The sequence below is a fragment of the Microtus ochrogaster genome, chromosome 16, assembly GCF_000317375.1.
Source record: "Microtus ochrogaster isolate Prairie Vole_2 chromosome 16, MicOch1.0, whole genome shotgun sequence".
In the NCBI taxonomy this organism is placed as follows: Eukaryota; Metazoa; Chordata; class Mammalia; order Rodentia; family Cricetidae; genus Microtus; species Microtus ochrogaster.
In genome coordinates this window covers 2,392,906-2,409,360 of record NC_022018.1, presented here as the reverse complement: position 1 = coordinate 2,409,360, position 16,455 = coordinate 2,392,906, and the positions used below count along the sequence as shown (strand labels likewise).

Below are 16,455 nucleotides of genomic sequence, written 5' to 3'. Positions count from 1 at the left end.
GGATCAGGACCAGACTCCCCGTTTGCCAGTGACCTTGCCAACAAGGGGCCTACCTCTTTGATCCAAGCGCAGTGGGATGTCTGCTCTCCTTATTGCTCGCCCTTCCCCGCCTCGAGCGTGCCTCCGCCGCTGCTCAGGTCCCCGCCGCTGTGGCCCCGGACCTCTCTGGTCCCCGCCTCTTGCCTCTGCCTCCACGCTGGTCCCTGTTGCTTGCTTCTGTCGCCGCCGGTCCCCCAAAGCCTATTTTTGATTGCAGCACTGTGCCGCTCTCCGCCTCCGTGACTCCATAATCTTCATTCTTAGGCAGTGATAATAATGTCCTCAATTACCTCATCAAGGGTAAGTGTAGATTAATGTGACAGAGACAACCACAAACTAAGAGCAACAGAGAGAGTTTGATGCGAAGTCCTCTACTGAAGTCCAGCGCTGCTCAATAATGTTGCTATTTATTAAGTCTACCCCTTGATTCCAGCCAGAAGTCACAATATAGGTCAGATCAGATCAATAAAAATTCTCTTTACAGATCTTCTATGCGCCCAGGATCTTGGGTTCTGAAGGACTTTGTTTTTCTTTTTTAATTTCCTGGGCGCGGAAAGTGGACGCACCTCGCGGCTGACTAGGAGAGCTTAGAGCTCCTCCGTGGGAGGAGCCGGGGAGGCCGGACTACGGCAGAAGCGAGAAGAGGACGGAGGGGAGAGAGAGAGAGAGAGAGAGAGAGAGAGAGAGAGAGAGAGAGAGAGAGGCCGGAGGGAGGTCGAGGGAGAGAGCAAAACAATAGTCTTAATGGAGCAGATTATAAAGTTAATCTATAAAAGTCAGTAGCTCTCACTTATATAAGAACCAACCAGAAGATACATAAAAGAAAACCTCATTTAAGATGGCCAGGAAGAAAGTGAGCTGCCTAAACATAAATGCAAAAAGGGATATCTGGAAACTTCTATCATACAAATAATAAAACACACATGAGAACACAAACTAGTTGAAAAATATGTTTCATTATGGTATATAATGTGTAACATGTTATAAATGTCATTTTCTCTAAGTATTTATATAAACACACACATATAAGTATGCATGCATGACAGTGTTTTTTTTTTGAAGGAGGGCTCAACAATTTAATCATGTTAGTTATGATCAACAAACAAGCCAGGAAAATCTTGAAAATAATTTGTTGTTTTCCTTTGAGAACATCAGCAAAGAGCTGCAGAGATGGTTCAGTGCATGCAAGCATAAGGACTAGAGTTCAGATCCTCAGCGCCCAAGAAAATGCCAGTCAGGGTAGTAGCTCACCTATTATCCCAGTACTCAAGGAATCTCCAGAGAAGCTAAGTAGACTAGCTGAATCTGTGAATATTGGGCTCAAGCAAGAGACTCTGACTCAACATTTAAGGTGAAAAGTCATCAAGGAAGGTACCGAACATCAACCTCTGACTTCAACATGATATATATATATCCAGTTATATATATCACATATATGTATATACACATGTGAACATGAATGTATGCACATTTCACTCACAGATACACATGCAATATAAAGATACCAAGCAAAACAAAATTAATGTGGAAGGAAATATTTTCATTATAGAATTATAATATCAAGAAATAAGTAGCTAGATATAATCAGACTTGAAGGATTTCATAGGTGTATGCCTCAAGCTTATAATCAACAGCTTCCAACAGAAAGGTCTTAAACTATAGACTCTCATTCATGGCCAGAAGAATGAATCTGAGTCATTCTTGGGAGAAGAGTGTGACATTCCAAAGGTCCGAGAAGGTCATGAGTTGATAATAGTCTATAACTGATTCTTTGAACTCCAAACCTCCTAAATGTACCATCTGGCAGGAAGCATTCTGATAAAGAACAAGGCTAGATCACCACCCTCTCCTGTCAGGGTCAATCCAAATGAGCCTTTCAATCACTTACAGAAGTAAAAAATATCCCACAAAAAAGGCGTCTATTCCAGTCTTTAAAAATAATATAAAAACTGACACCTGATTTATCAATGAAAACAATGAAAGCCAGAAGATAGACTTCAAACTCTATTACAGAGCTACAGTAATGAAAACAGCTTGGTATTGGCATAAAAACAGAGAAGTCTACCAATGGAATCGAATAGAAGACCCTGACTTTAACCCACAAACCTATGAACACCTGATTTTCGATAAAGGAGCTAAAAGTATACAATGGAAAAAAGTGACTTTTTATATAAAACAAAGAAAACAAGCCTACAATTCACAAGCCCAGAGAACCTGGATAACAATGAGAACCCTAGGAGAGACATACATGGATCTAATCTACATGGCAAGTAGAAAAAGACAAGATTCCCTGAGTAAATTGGGAGTATGGGGATCATGGAAGAGGGTAGAAGGGGAGTGAAGAGGAAAGGAAGGAAGAAGAGAAAAATATATAGCTCAATAAAAACAATAATAAAAAGAATTGCAAAAATAATAATGTAAAATCTACCTACAATGTAGGTTGCATCAATGATCTTTGGTTATCATCTACTCTCACCCTGTGGGTGTTCTGTTCACAAATGGCTCCTTTGTCTACTGTCTATTGTCATCACTTGAGGATGTACCTTCTTCTACTCTAAAATAAACTCTGCTTATCTTCTATACTATGTGTTTCTCCTATAAATTCTTCCATTGGAGATCAAAAGACCAGAGAGCAGGGGGAGGCCATAATGAGAGCGTTAGAATATCATTTTATAAGCTTCAAATAGCCAATTTATACATCCATCAGAAGCTTATGAATCTCATACAAAAGAGAAGCAAATGTTCCAACTCTTCAGATGGTGGTCACCAACCATTAAAAAGGTGCTCTTCACTAAATAACTGAAAATGAATACAATCTCCACCACATAAACCACCAACATACAGGTGATGCATAGAAGTGCAAGTTAACTCTGAATGCAATCAGCATTCCCCAGGGTAAACACCCTGTACTCCCTACAACAAAATTATTTGTGATAAAATAGACAGAATGGGAGAGATATGCCACTTTTAAGGAAATAAGAAATCTACCAACATTTTACATTTTTATGGATTTTAGTTTGTGTGTATGTGTGTGCATGCATGTGTGTGTATCTGTTTCAGTATAGGCACACACATACATGTTATACATGAGGAAGTCTAAGGTGCCAGTCCTTGCTCTCTGCCTTGGTAGAAACAGGGTCTCTTGTTCTCACTATGTATGTCAGACTAGCTGACCCATGAGCTTCTGGGGGATTCTTCTGTTTGTGTATCTTTCCATAGAAACATTGGGCTCACAGATCAATACAGTGCCTGGCTTGGTTTGGATACTGGGATCTCAGCTTCTCATGCTTTCATGGAAAGCACGTTACCTACTGATCCAACTTCCTACTCATTTTGTGGATCTTTTCTGGATCCGGATTCAATTAAAAAAATAAAAATATTTTTAAAATGCAGGAAAATGTGATCCAACATTCTTCAAAACTGAGAGGTGATTATTTTTGGTTGATATTATATAATGAGATTAGAAAGAAAACCTACTGACAGATACTTGGATTCAGATATAGGAACTGTCAAACCATTTCAGACGCTTATCAAGCCATTTTCCATACCAAATACAAAGAAACATACAAAAATTAATATTCACATTTCCTTCCTGACATCATTTCACCTCAGAGCATCCAAATATTGCTTATCATAAATAAATTAAATGAATAGCTCATAAGCTACTAATGTTTAAACACAAACGGTTTACTTTTATGGTTACACTCAAGCTGCTATGGACTCTCATGAACCATTTTGAATACCATTTCATTATTCTGCCATCTCAGGCCCAATGTTATGTATTTAATAAGAAAGTGTTTTTATTTAGTTAGTTCTCAAGGCAGGTTTAAAATCTGTCCATTTAACTCTATTTCCCTGATTTCCATCCATACACAAGTGAGCCAAGTTCACGTTTATGCTTCATCAGCCGATAGACTTCTGCCCTGAGAAGCCATCTGTCCTCTCTTCACATGCCAAGATAAACAGTGTTTAAAACAGACCTGAGCAAATTCAGGCAACACAATGCTCTAGCCTTTGTGTTTTGACACAATTAATTAGACAGATGTGAGATGGAAATGAAATTCATGAAAAACAACCTTACCGGATAGGTGGAGGGAACTGGTCCTATTCAAGAAACTGAAAATATAGTCCGTGAAGTCATCTGGGGAAGGCAAATCTCTTCTCCCCAGGCAAACTCCTTGGAGTGACAGGGCAAGGATGGCTGCAGCTAGCTGGGGAAGTGTCTTTTCATCGGCGCCATCACTGCCCTGAATGCCAGATTGTCTCTGTAGAGTCTTAGTGTCCATACACTAAAGCCAAAGACACAGAGAAAATGTTAGCTTCTGGAGTTACACTGTATAAGTCTCCTCTAAAATTTCCCACAATGCATGAGGAATTGTTCATCTGAAAGAAAATTGGTTGTAGGAATGGCAGTCGCCATTCTACTATCCCAGAAGGATCTCAATTTGTGAAATAGCTGACCTTTTCCAATCTAATCCCACCCTCCTGGGTCTCAGTCGTCTGCACTTCCTGACGGCTGTCTTAAAAATGCATTGTTTTCCAGGGGCTCCCCTGTTCTTACATCTTGAATTCTTTCCTTTGGTGAATTTTTTCCCAGATTCAAGGACTCTTGTATGATTTTCAACTCTGCATCCTAGCCTTGATGGCACACTGGAGCCTGCAATGATTAATTTTAATGTCAACTTGAAATGGTTTACCATCACCTGGGGGAAGGGTTTCTAAGTGTGCTTGTGGGAGATGTTCTTGATTGGGTTAACTTCAGTAGAAAGATCCATCCACTAAAGGCAGCACCCCTTCTTGGGGCTGAGATTCTGCACTGCACAAAAAGGAGAAGAAAGCCTTATTACAAGTATTTATTGCTGTCTTCTTTCTGACTGTTGGGCTCAGTATGGCCAAGTGATTCAAGCTCCTGCTACTTTGACTTTCCTGTCATGATGGCTGCCCTTTGAACTATAAGCCAAAACAAACCCACTCTTCCTTATGTTGATATTGTTGGGGTGTTTTGTTACATCAGCAGAGAAGTAACTAAGACCCCACCTTGACTTCTACATCACCTTGAGTCCCAAGCTCAGTATGTGTTCACTATAGTGAGTGTGTGGTACCCTTGAGCATCGTGCCTGTGTTCTTAGAATTTCTACAGAATTTAGGATATGTGACCTTTTGTGTGTGTATGTGTGTGTGTGTGTGTGTGTGTGTGTTAGTTTTTTCTGATTAAATTGTGTACAAATGGAAAGGCAAAATTTTGCTTTAAAACCTATTGTTACTCTCTCTCATTGGTTAAAATATTTGCTATATGCCATGTATGCTGATAAGTCCCCTGTCAATGAACTGGGGTGGTCTGGTCCAATAAAAGAGGATGCAAGCATAAATTATTGTGTCAACATTCATTTCTTGTGATGTTGGAGAAGGCATAAAACAGTCTATTGGAGTTATTCTCTCTGAGGTCTAGTGGTAGCCTCTAGACAGGAGTCTGTTTATAGTCAGAGTGAAAATATGGGGATGGAAATTAGACCTTTCATAGGCTAAGCAGCAGTTCTTCTCCGGGCTACATCCCTAGCAGTGTTACCTCATTTTTGACACATTTGGGAAGTGCTGTGAGTGAAGGGAACAAGTTGAGATATAATAGTATGATCCTCATAGTGAATTTTTGGAGAGATTATTAAAAAAAGAAAACATTATAGTCATGAGGTTTTATTGAGGATAGAGGAGAATTTCAGCCATTGTTTTGACCCAAGGAGTCCTTAGGGTTATAGTAAATACCTATCTTTCATGAGGAGATAGGGCTAGGATGAGCTTGAGCAGATTCAGGTACATTTACCATAAACCCAGAAAACAGCAAACAGAACTGCTGTGATGAGCGCCCTAGGAACTGGTTAAAGATGATAGGACACAGTTTCTCATGCACACGAGAGGGGAGAAACAGGGTGATGTTTATATTCTGATCTTTGAGTGTGACTGGAATGAGGATACTAGGATGGAAAGACCTCCCCTACAAGTGTGTTGAGGACCACTAAAATGGCCACTGGGGGGGGCTGACCTGTGGGAGCCAAGGATTGTGCAGATTAAGAACTGGAAAAGTGAGTGGTTGATAGGGTGGTGTGTAGCTCCTATGCTATCTAGGACAAAGCAGCAGCCTGCAGAAAGATGTCATCAGCCTTCTGCCAAATCTGGACTGACTGACTTCCTAGATAATGTAGATAAATAGGACCCTTCTAGGAGTCACAGACACTGGCATCTCTGGAAAACGACTGCCTTAAAACCTAGAAAAGGTTCATGAACTAGTTTACTTTTTGATAACTCCATGGTAAAAGTAGTTTTCTATGTAATGTGATCTTATTCTCTAAAAATACTTGATCTTACAAACACCGCAAGTCTGAGCATTGACCGTATGAATGGCATAACCAGAAACCCACTGCTACCCACCATCTGACTTAAGGACTGGATTTCCATTTCTGTTTCATCTGCCTCAAAAGACAGAAAATGTGAAAGATGCCTAAAATCCTAGTGGGTAATTTAAGTCAATATTATGTCATAGAGAATTTGCAATGAATTTGTTACATATAGGGATACCTCCTAACTCAAGGTAAAAATTGAATTCCACCAAGGAACCTTTATAAAAACAGAAACAATGGGCTGAAGATTGATATTCACAGGACTGGAGGTGGCATAAAGATCTTTGCAAGGTGCTTAGTAAATATGTTCTTCATTGCGTACTAATAAGAGGAGATAGTAAGCCCATTTGCAGCATTTTGGAAGGGTGCTTGCTGGAACAGGACAGCAGAGACCATTGGCTCTTGAACAACAGAATTGAGACTAAGAATTAAGCTTGTTTTCATAAATCAATGAATAATTCAAAAGATAGAAATGTCATGGCCATTATTTCATAATTAATATTCACACCTCTTCAAGGTGTGGAATGGATCCTCAGTCAACTCTTCTTGAAATATGGCTCAAGATTTATGAGTTGGAGAGTATAGCTTGGTGGTAGAGTACTTACCTAGCATGCACAAAGGTCTGGGTTCAATCCCTAATATGATGATGATGATGATGATGATGATGATGATGATGATGATGATGATTGATGGTAATGATGGTGATGTTGGGCATGTGTGTGTGTGTGGTGTATGCATAGGTATGTAATTTGTATGTGGCCTGTGTGCACTCATGTGGAGGCCAGAGGTCAATGTCAGTTGTCATCCTCTGTCACTCTCTACCTTTATTTGTTGAGACCGTGTCTGATACTGAACTGAAGCCTGCCATTTTGACTAGACTGGCTGACCACAAGTCCCAGGTGGCTGCCTATTTTCCTCTAACCCCAAGGATTGCAAGAGTGATTGAGACACTTGGCTTTTACAGAGGTCCTAGAGATCCAAACCCAGGTGTCCTTGTTTGTGCTTTAAGTGCTTCACCCGTGAGCCGTGTACCTGCTCCATAGGACGAGAACAATAAGAATAAACTTTATGTTCAGATACCTTTGTCTACTGATACATAAAGCATGCTTGGAAGGCAGATTTCCGAGAACAATAATGAAGGCAAGAGAAGATCAGGGGCCCATTAGCTGAGATGGAGAGCTGAGGGCACTGAGAAGCATGTGCATTGAAACAAAATGCTAAGCAGCAGAGTGGCTGCTGTTTAGGGTTGACTATTGCAAGTAGTGCTTTTGTCAATCAAATCACTAATGATAAATGCATCTCATAATTGTTTCTGCCTTCTTCCCTGGACAGAAGCCAAGGCAGACACATGGTCTTCCACCATGATAGTTCATCTCTTGGATGCTGATCAAATTTTTGACTCATAGTTATTCAGGAGATGAAAACTGCCCTGTCACCTGGCCTGTTTACCTACCCGTCCACCCACCCAACTTCTGTCTAAAAGTCATCCTCCATTTAATCATCTCATTTCCACATGTAATTTTAAATTCCATCACTTACTATCTACTATCCTCTAGTTCAAACCAGAAATACCTATCTCTCTTAGAAGTTCACTCATTATCCTAGGACTAAGTGAGTTAAGCAAGGCCAAGCCCACACCTCAACACAAGCACAGACAGCAGTTCCTTGCCTCTTACCTGGCCACCAGAAGTGCCAAAATACTTCCTGGTGAGCGCCAAGATGTCATCAGTTTCCTTCTGTGAAAGGAAATGGGAGTCTTCATCCTGCCGGAGGCCCAGGAGGCTATGAAGGTAAAATGCATACTCTCTGTCGCTCATGTTGAACTTTGACGAACAGTTTTCTTCCTGGTGAACGATGTAATAGAGGAGGAGGAGAGAAACTCTCTGGACCTCTTCCTCTCTGAGCTCATCCTCAAAATCTCCTCCAGCCGTGAGTAACAGTTCATCCGGCTCCAAGCACTGTGGGGGACAGTAAGGAAGACAAAGGCGAGTTTTACACACAGTTCCATAGTATTACCACCACATAAATGATCAAGCGCTTGTGCTGTGTGAATACAGGGCAAGGCGGGCAGTCCTAGCAGCTTCACTCAAAGATTGAGTAGTGGTGAGACTTTTATCTGACCATCATCTCTTCCTAAAGACCCCTTTTGTACAAGTGACCTCTGGGTCCTCAAGCTGTTGATTTGCTCTTTTGCATTAAACCAATCAACTTCTTGGCCAGGCATGGTGGTGGACACCTTTACTCCCAACACTTGGGAAGCAGAGGCAGGTGGATCTCTGAGTTCGAGGTGGTCTACAAAGTGAGTTCCAGGACAGTCAGGGCTACGCAGAAAAACCCTATCTGAAAAACAATGAAAAAAAGAAGAAAAAAGAAAAAGAAAGAGAGAGGGGGAAGGAGGGAGAGAGAGAGAGAGAGAGAGAGAGAGAGAGAGAGAGAGAGAGAGAGAGAGAAAGGCCCCATTCTCCATAACATTCAACCCAAACCCTCTGATTTCGCCTGGCCTGACTCTCCACCTATACTGTCCCTTCTACCTTGTTTTCTTCTTTCTCTGCTATCTCTCTAAACTCTGCTCTTGTGATTTTATTTCTGCAACATTACACCAATCTCTTTCCACTGACTTAGAGGTCTCCTTGTTGCCCTCATTTTTCAGGTCTTAAAATGTCACTCTTAGTCAGGTGTGATGGCACATGCCTTTAAGCCCAGCATGCAGAAGGCAGAGGCAGGCTGATCTCTGTGAGTTCAAGGCTAGCCTGCTCCACAAAGTGAGTTCCAGGACATCCAGGAATACACAGGAAAAATTAAAAGACAAAAAAAGGAGGCATAGAGACAGAAATGTCACTCTTCCGGAGGCCTTGCTCAAGGCTCTCAACCTGTATTGTCCCTCACAGTGCTGGCCTGTAGAAACAGCTTGCAAGACACATATGACTTTGAAATTTTCTAGACAGCCACATTTTCAATAGATAAAATAAACACATGAGATTAATTTTAATACTTTATAAAAATTTTACATATTACAGATACAATTATTTGAGTATGCAATCAAAAAGCCAAAAAATGACTAATGAGATACTTTATGAGGTTTTTTTTGTGAGCCCAGGTTTTTGAAGTCTAGAGTACAATTGCTAGCACATCTTACTTCATACAGCCCCTTACCAAGTACTCAGCAGTTACGTGTAGCTAAAGATACAGTGTTGGGCCGCATACCTCTAGAATCACATTTTCTTCACAGTGCTCTATTATAAAACTCTTTTGTTGGCCCGCGTGTTTTGCCTTTCCACAACAAGAACAAGTGTTTATTTGGCCAGGTTTCTTGGCCTTACATTCAGCACCTGGCACAAAACCTGGCACTTAGGAGGTAGTAAAAATTCAATGATCCCCTGGCCCTCCTCTATTCTGAGTTGCCAAAATGTGCCCATTGGAAGGAATCAGAACACATCATCCCCAAACATATCACTGTGGCATGTTGACAATTTTGAGCTAAGGGCAAATGGGAAACAGTAAGTATGGAAGCGCACTCTGCCCTCTTCCTTTCTTCCTAAAAGCGAGGATGTAAATTCCATTGAGAAGTGTGTCCTTTCTGTACCAAGAACAGAACATCCCTATCCCAGGGAACTGATACAATCCTATTAAACTTCATGGGCTTTCTAAATTATCCCTAGCATCTTTTAGCTTCCTTTTTATATTTCCTAATAAGTCCTCACAGTTTAGTACCCCTAAGCCATTTTCCTTCCTCTTGTCATCACATCTCCACAATTCATTGTTTTGGGTTGTTGTTGTTGTTATGTTGATACAACGGTATATGTGCCCTACTTATTTGAGGGCATCCTTGTCTTTTGTGGCAGCTGCCTTCACCATATAAATTATCAATACAAATAAAACTTACACACTTTTCTCCTATTAATTTCTCTTTTTTCTGTTAAAGTCACTTGGTTTCAGAACACTTCAATACTGGTTGGAAAGACCCTACACTCTGGTGCACTGTGCCAAAAGCCATAGAGAGATGCAGATCCTCTAATTGAGAAAGTCACGTGACATGAGGAGTTCAAAGTAACATCACTGGATAGTGCGAAAAAATGACAGAAATTGTGGCTAGAAAGTTTTCTCAATAAGAGAAAAACTACTGTCAGGGATAGCTAGGGAGTTCTTTCAGTATCTGAGAAGGAACTCTGTTGCCTAGCAACAACCCCAGGCTGAAGCATTGGAGACAGTCTCAAATTTCAGGGAGGCTCAGCCTACTGTGGGAATAATTACCCTAGGATCTTTTAATATGTTCTCTGAACTGTAAGAATGGGAGGGTCTAATGACATGACTCATGCGACAGGCTGGGTAACAGATGGTACATGCCATACACATCAGGAAAAACCTACAGACATCCATCTTCAAAGCAGAGCACGAAGGTGTTCTTCCCAAAGCCTCATACACTCTAGTCTACTTCCTCTCCAGCTCAATTTCTGGGGACACACGGAGCTCACATGAAAAATCAACGTTCTATGTGAATCCACAGCAGCCGTTTTGCACAGCGTAAGTAGCCCGTGTCCCACAGTGAGTGTGGGCATCGGTGACCGATGATAGGGCTGAAAGCAAGACATCAAAGTAGCTGGACTGAAACTATCATGACAAAACTAATCTGTGTACTAAATAGTTGTGCACGCACACTTATAACTGAAGGACAACTTTGTGTCTAACACCATGCTAAGCACTTCACACACTCAGATGTTCCTCGGGATATAACCTAGCTAAGGCTGAAAAACTGCCTGACAAATCGAGTTAAAACCCTAAGCATCTGAAACAGATGAGGGGAATATCTGGAATAGACAGGAGGGAGTTTATGAGGAATGGCACTGTTCCACAGTCTCTGGGAAAAGGGCATTCATTGCCTTGGGAACTAGAGACTGTAAGGGACTGAAGGCATCAGGAGCTCTATGTATCAGCACATACATCTGCGTCCATGTGATCCTATAGAGCTGTAGTTAGCAGCCTCTGGGTCACAACCCCTTTGGAGGCCACAACCCTTTCATAGGAATTGCCAAAGATCATCGGAAAACATGGATATTTACATTATGAGTCATATCAGTAGCAAAATTACAGTTATGAAGTAGCAGTGAAAATAGTTTCTGGTTGGGGTCACTGTATTAAAGGCTGCAGCATTAGCAAGGTTGAGAACCACGGCTATAGTGGTATCCCAGAGGAGACTCATTACCTTTGACTAAGGATTAGGAAAGGAAGTACAATATGCTTCAATAGCCAGAAGTTTCCAGAATAGAGATAGTTCCCCTCCAAGAAGGTATGCAGGGCTCTGATTTCCACTGTGAGAGGGCTTGTTCTATGGATGTTACTAACCACTCTGTTAGTCTCCTAAAATTCCATCCTAGGGGCTGGGAATACATGGTAGTTGGCAGAGCTCTTGCCTGGCATGCATGAAGTCCTAGGTTCAATTCTTCCCAGCAAAAACATTGCAATTTTTCTCATTTAAAAAAAAAAGAAAGAAATCCAGGATCAGGACCAAAATTCATTTTTAAAGAATACAACGGAAATGAATTTATTGTTAAATGCCTCAGTTCTCAGATACCTCATAGTGATTTTTCTAGTTTCAGTTTGCATTTTTCCTCCTCACATATTCCACAGCACCACCAACCTCCGTCTTTCTTTCCCTAGACACTGAGAGGTTCAAACCCACCCTCTTGCTCCTATGCTTCACCACAGAGCATCTAACGCAAGCCACACCTAATATCTAAATCTAAAGAATACATCTAAAATTAGTGAAGAGTCTCAACAACAAGCCAGACCCTGCGGTTGGGGCAAGAACATGAGTGTCTGTGGATGATTCTTTTTCCTCTGGCTTCTCATGAAGGACAAGAAAACATTTCTTAGGCTCCTTACAGAAGCAACATTCAGGGGGATCAAACCCCTCCTATCACATTCCCTTCCCCTTAGTTTCCCAGGGGCTAAGAAGAGCAGCTATGAGCACACAATCCTCTTGGACTGAGCCTGGGAATAGATAGAATTCAGGTGGAGGAAAACTAGCCAAACCCTTGATAATATTACTAAAATACAACATAAAACAACCACTCGCTCCTCAGCCTCAAACATGGAGAACAGTCTTGCTTGTTTTTCTTCACCCAGCAAAATTAATATTCCACCACCTTAATAAGGCGCGTGTCATATTATTAGAGGAGAACATGGCCCCAGAGCAGATTCTCAGAGGACATTAATAAGATATGGCTCCTGGTTATTTCCAGTGGGATGTCTGTTGTTACTATCTATATCTATTAATGTCATCACAGACGAGCTGCCTATTATTATAACACATCTCCTCTGGGAGCCATTGGGCATTTTCATAATTATAGAGTTATTTATCATTTTCAAAGAGCAGAGGGAAAATTCCATCTGTGCAAGACCCTTTCTGTCACAAGAGGGGCAAAACCAGAAAACATTTGGCTGGGAAATGCGTTGCCTCACCCCACCCTTAGCCTGGAACTCTGGTGGATTGAGAAACCCAGTCAAAACTTACTTTGAAAGAAGTTATGTGCTTCTTTTTTTACTTGTTTATGGTTTTACTTATCCACGTATTTGAATGGGAGGTCACCAACACCAGCCAGACGGAAAGCATGAGATGACACTTGTCCCTCTGAATGTGGTTGACAATTGCATGGCTGGGGCAGACTGAGGGGCCATTGGCAGTGGCACCAGGATTTATCCCAACTGCTTGTACTGGCTTTTTGGGAACCCATTCTCTTTTGATGGATACCTTGCTCAGCCTAGATATAGTAGGGAGGGCCTTGGACCTTTCACAAAGCAATGTGCCTTACCTTTTCTGAGGAGTGGATGTGGGTGGGAGTGGGGTAAGTGGAGTGAATGGGAGGAGAAGAGGGAGTGGGAACTTGGATTGGGTATGTATAATGAAAAAAATACGGTTTGTTTTCTTTTAAAAAAAATAAAAATTAAAAAAAATTATTGGTCTAGAATGGGGAGACAAAGAGGGATTTTGTTAGCAGTTTTTTAAAACCCAGCCTCTCCTCCACAGTGGGACTTGATGGACCTTCTCCTGTGACATGCACAGACCCACAGTGCAATCTGATGGGTCTTCTCCCATGACCCCCAAACAGCTTAATGGGGGGCAGACTCAGTCCCCACCAATTTCCACCAACTTCATGCTACAGCAATCTGGATTTTTTTTAAAAAAAATCCTTGGGAGTGGGGGCGGGGAGGTGGTACACACTTTTAATCCCAGCATTTGGGAAACAGAGGCAGGTAGTTCTCTGTGAGCTCAAGGCCAACCAAGAGTAAGACAGTCAGAGCTACACAGAAAACCTTGTCTGGGGGAGGGGGGGCAACCAACAACAAAAACCCATCCTAGGCAAGTCAAGATTCAGTCTGGGGAGAGGGAAGTCTTGATGGAGTAGCCATGAGGCCTGCAGCACCGCCTCTGTGAGTAGACAGGTCCGGTTCACTTGACAGATGAGAAGAACGAAAGACTGCCTGAGAAGATGTGGACCAGGCTTCCCGAGGCGTGGTCCAGTTTCAACTCTGGCTGCAGCATTGCTCTCCCGCAGCTGATTCCTTACTGCTAGTGATTATCGAGGTGTTGACTACCTTCCACAGATACACGCGCGCGCGCACGCACGCACGCACGCACACACACACGTACAAAATCAGAAAACACCATTGGCACCTAGGAGAGGGCACCCAGGAACCGAATGTTAGACAGATGTCAGAATACTGTGGTTATCTCGTGGAAGGGGCAAATGCCTCTGCCTAACACCTGTGCATGTTCACTGCAAGCTTACAAAATAAAAACAAAAACGATCTCAGCAAAGCAGAAAGGAGGAAGGACTGAGCATGCGTGCCAGCAAGTCAGCAGCTCTAAAGAAGGAGATCGGGTGTAGACAGCCTACGAATTATTCTCCCAAAGATAAAACAAGTCTTCATGAGCTCCCTGAGGGATGGTGAATGAGTTGTAGTAACCCAGACATTATCATACCAGGCTGAACTTCCCTCTTGCATATGAAGAGATTTGCATGCCTGCCATTCACTGCGATAAAGAATCTCTGTGAAATCCACTGTTCCCATTCGGGCCATTCTTAGCACCCAATCCCACTTTATTTTACTAACCAGCTTGCAGACTCGTTGTTTTCCATTTGTCCTCTGTGGACACCCAGTTTTCTCAAGCAGAATTTTGATGAGGCTTCGTGGATGGTTGAGAGACTGGTTGGCACCAACAGAGAGACCCCTTAGGACTTCTAGCAGGCCTTGACTCACAGTACTGCTGGTATCCTGAGTGAGGGCCTTGTCCGCCTCAGTAGAGGAAACAAGGCCGAGGAGGTAGGACAGTAGTAGCACCATCACCACTGAAAGATTTGTCAGGGTACACATGTCCACTCTTCCTTTGGCTTGAGCTGGCCTGCGGTGAGGGCTGTGCATAGGAGACCTTACAACCAGAGGAATTTCTGTGGTGGAAAGGAGAAGAAAAACCTTCAATTATTGTGCCTGCAACACATTTGAAAGCACCCACTAATTGGGTGGCTAAGCTGATTTGCAGTGGCAGCAACAGGGGGGAGGGTCTGTATATAGCATGTAACCCCAAAGACCAGCCAGGAAACTGGACTGAACTAAATCCACAAAAAGGCAAATGCTGAGAAGAGGCGCATTTCCTCTGTCTGCAGGCAGTGCCCGGCACAGGACCTGGAGAGAAGAGACACACCACTGTGAAGCAAGTCCTGTGAAGTCGGTGAAGAAAATTCAAGAGAAAATGACTTCCAATAAATTTCCAGTCTCACACCGAATTAGAATCTTTCAAGAGGACAATTTATTAGAAAAAAACAAGTTACATTTGGGAACCACTTGTTAGTTTCTAGCCTAATAGAAATCAAGACTCTGGAGAATGAAGTATCTTAGAAAAAACGAGAGCATTTCAAGACTCCAGGAGAATGATAAATCTGTGCACGCAAGAGTCTCTGAGAGCAAGGGAAGAGATTTCCGAATCAATCAGAATTTATGGAGAAAAAAAACACTCAGTTGACTGTTCAAGGAGTACAACATGTTAGCAGCATCTCCTGTAGGATCCAGAAATGAGCCCATAATGACCTTGAGGGTAAGAACAAGATTCTGAAATTATTTTCATGGTTTACAAAACAGTTTCAGACTCTTATGTTAGTATTTAAAATAAAGTTAGAGGGTGACACAAAACTTTGTAACCCCAGCACTTACCTCAAGAAAGAGAAATGGATATTTATCTTGAGCTCCCTGGGCCTTTAAATCTCGGAGAGCCTTTTGCGGTTCCCAAGTTCTGTTTTTAAAATTCTTTGACTGTGCGCTGGGAGCTGGAGAGGATTATTTCAGCCCAGAGACATTTCTAGTTGCTATGGAGAGGGCTGCTCAGAAGGTAAAAACGAAGGTGGATAAAAGCGGACAGTTTCGGGCTGACAGATTTTCCCTAACCGAAATGGGGTTAGGGAAATAACCTTTTATATTAACAGTTAGCACAGTGTTTTAGAATTATCTACAGTCATTTGCCTTTCAAGGAACAGAATCTAGGTCAAAAACTTCCACACTGCAAAGTAAAAGAGATCAGTGTTCTATAAGGTAGTCTGTCCAGCTGATCGCTCTTTCACTTTTGCTTAAACCAAAAGTTGCCGGAAAGACTGGCCCTTTAAAACTTCATTTCACAAGCTGCAAATGTTTACACGATGTTAGGACTTCAAAAGCAGTGTTAGTCCTACAAATGGGGAACTCATTCTAATCACTCATTGAATATGAAAACTGGGCACATAGGTGTGAGATGATCACAAAAGAAAGTTTGTGGGGCGATGGACTTTGCATGAATGGCTCAGAAAACATGACGGTTCTGTTAAGCTATCCACTGTGTACATGGTTTTGTCTCAAATGTCAAAGAAAGGACCTGGCCTTTTTCTCATGAGCATCATAGTGGTATTAACTGGAATTAAAGGCTGGACTCAGCCAAGAAACAAGGAGTTAGGCCAAAGACTTTCAATCTGAGGGTCCAGAAAGGGCTGAAGAACTGGCT

At 42.1% G+C, this 16,455-nt stretch overlaps 1 protein-coding gene across 2 annotated transcripts in view; it reads right to left on the bottom strand.

Moving 5' to 3' along the window:
• Nucleotides 1–15,985, bottom strand: part of Slc39a12 (solute carrier family 39 member 12) — a 95,607-nt gene extending 79,622 nt beyond the window's left edge. For both annotated transcript variants that reach the window (XR_003377550.1, XM_005354641.1), the window contains exons 1-4: nt 15,639–15,985; nt 14,544–14,878; nt 8,108–8,389; nt 4,121–4,328 (exon numbers count right to left, since the gene is read on the bottom strand). Coding sequence is in view for 1 of the 2 variants with exons in the window: in XM_005354641.1 (XP_005354698.1) it covers nt 4,121–4,328; nt 8,108–8,389; nt 14,544–14,852 (799 nt within the window). In the remaining variant the exon portion in view is untranslated. The remainder of the gene's footprint in view (nt 1–4,120; nt 4,329–8,107; nt 8,390–14,543; nt 14,879–15,638) is intronic.
• Nucleotides 15,986–16,455: the final 470 nt, after the last annotated feature.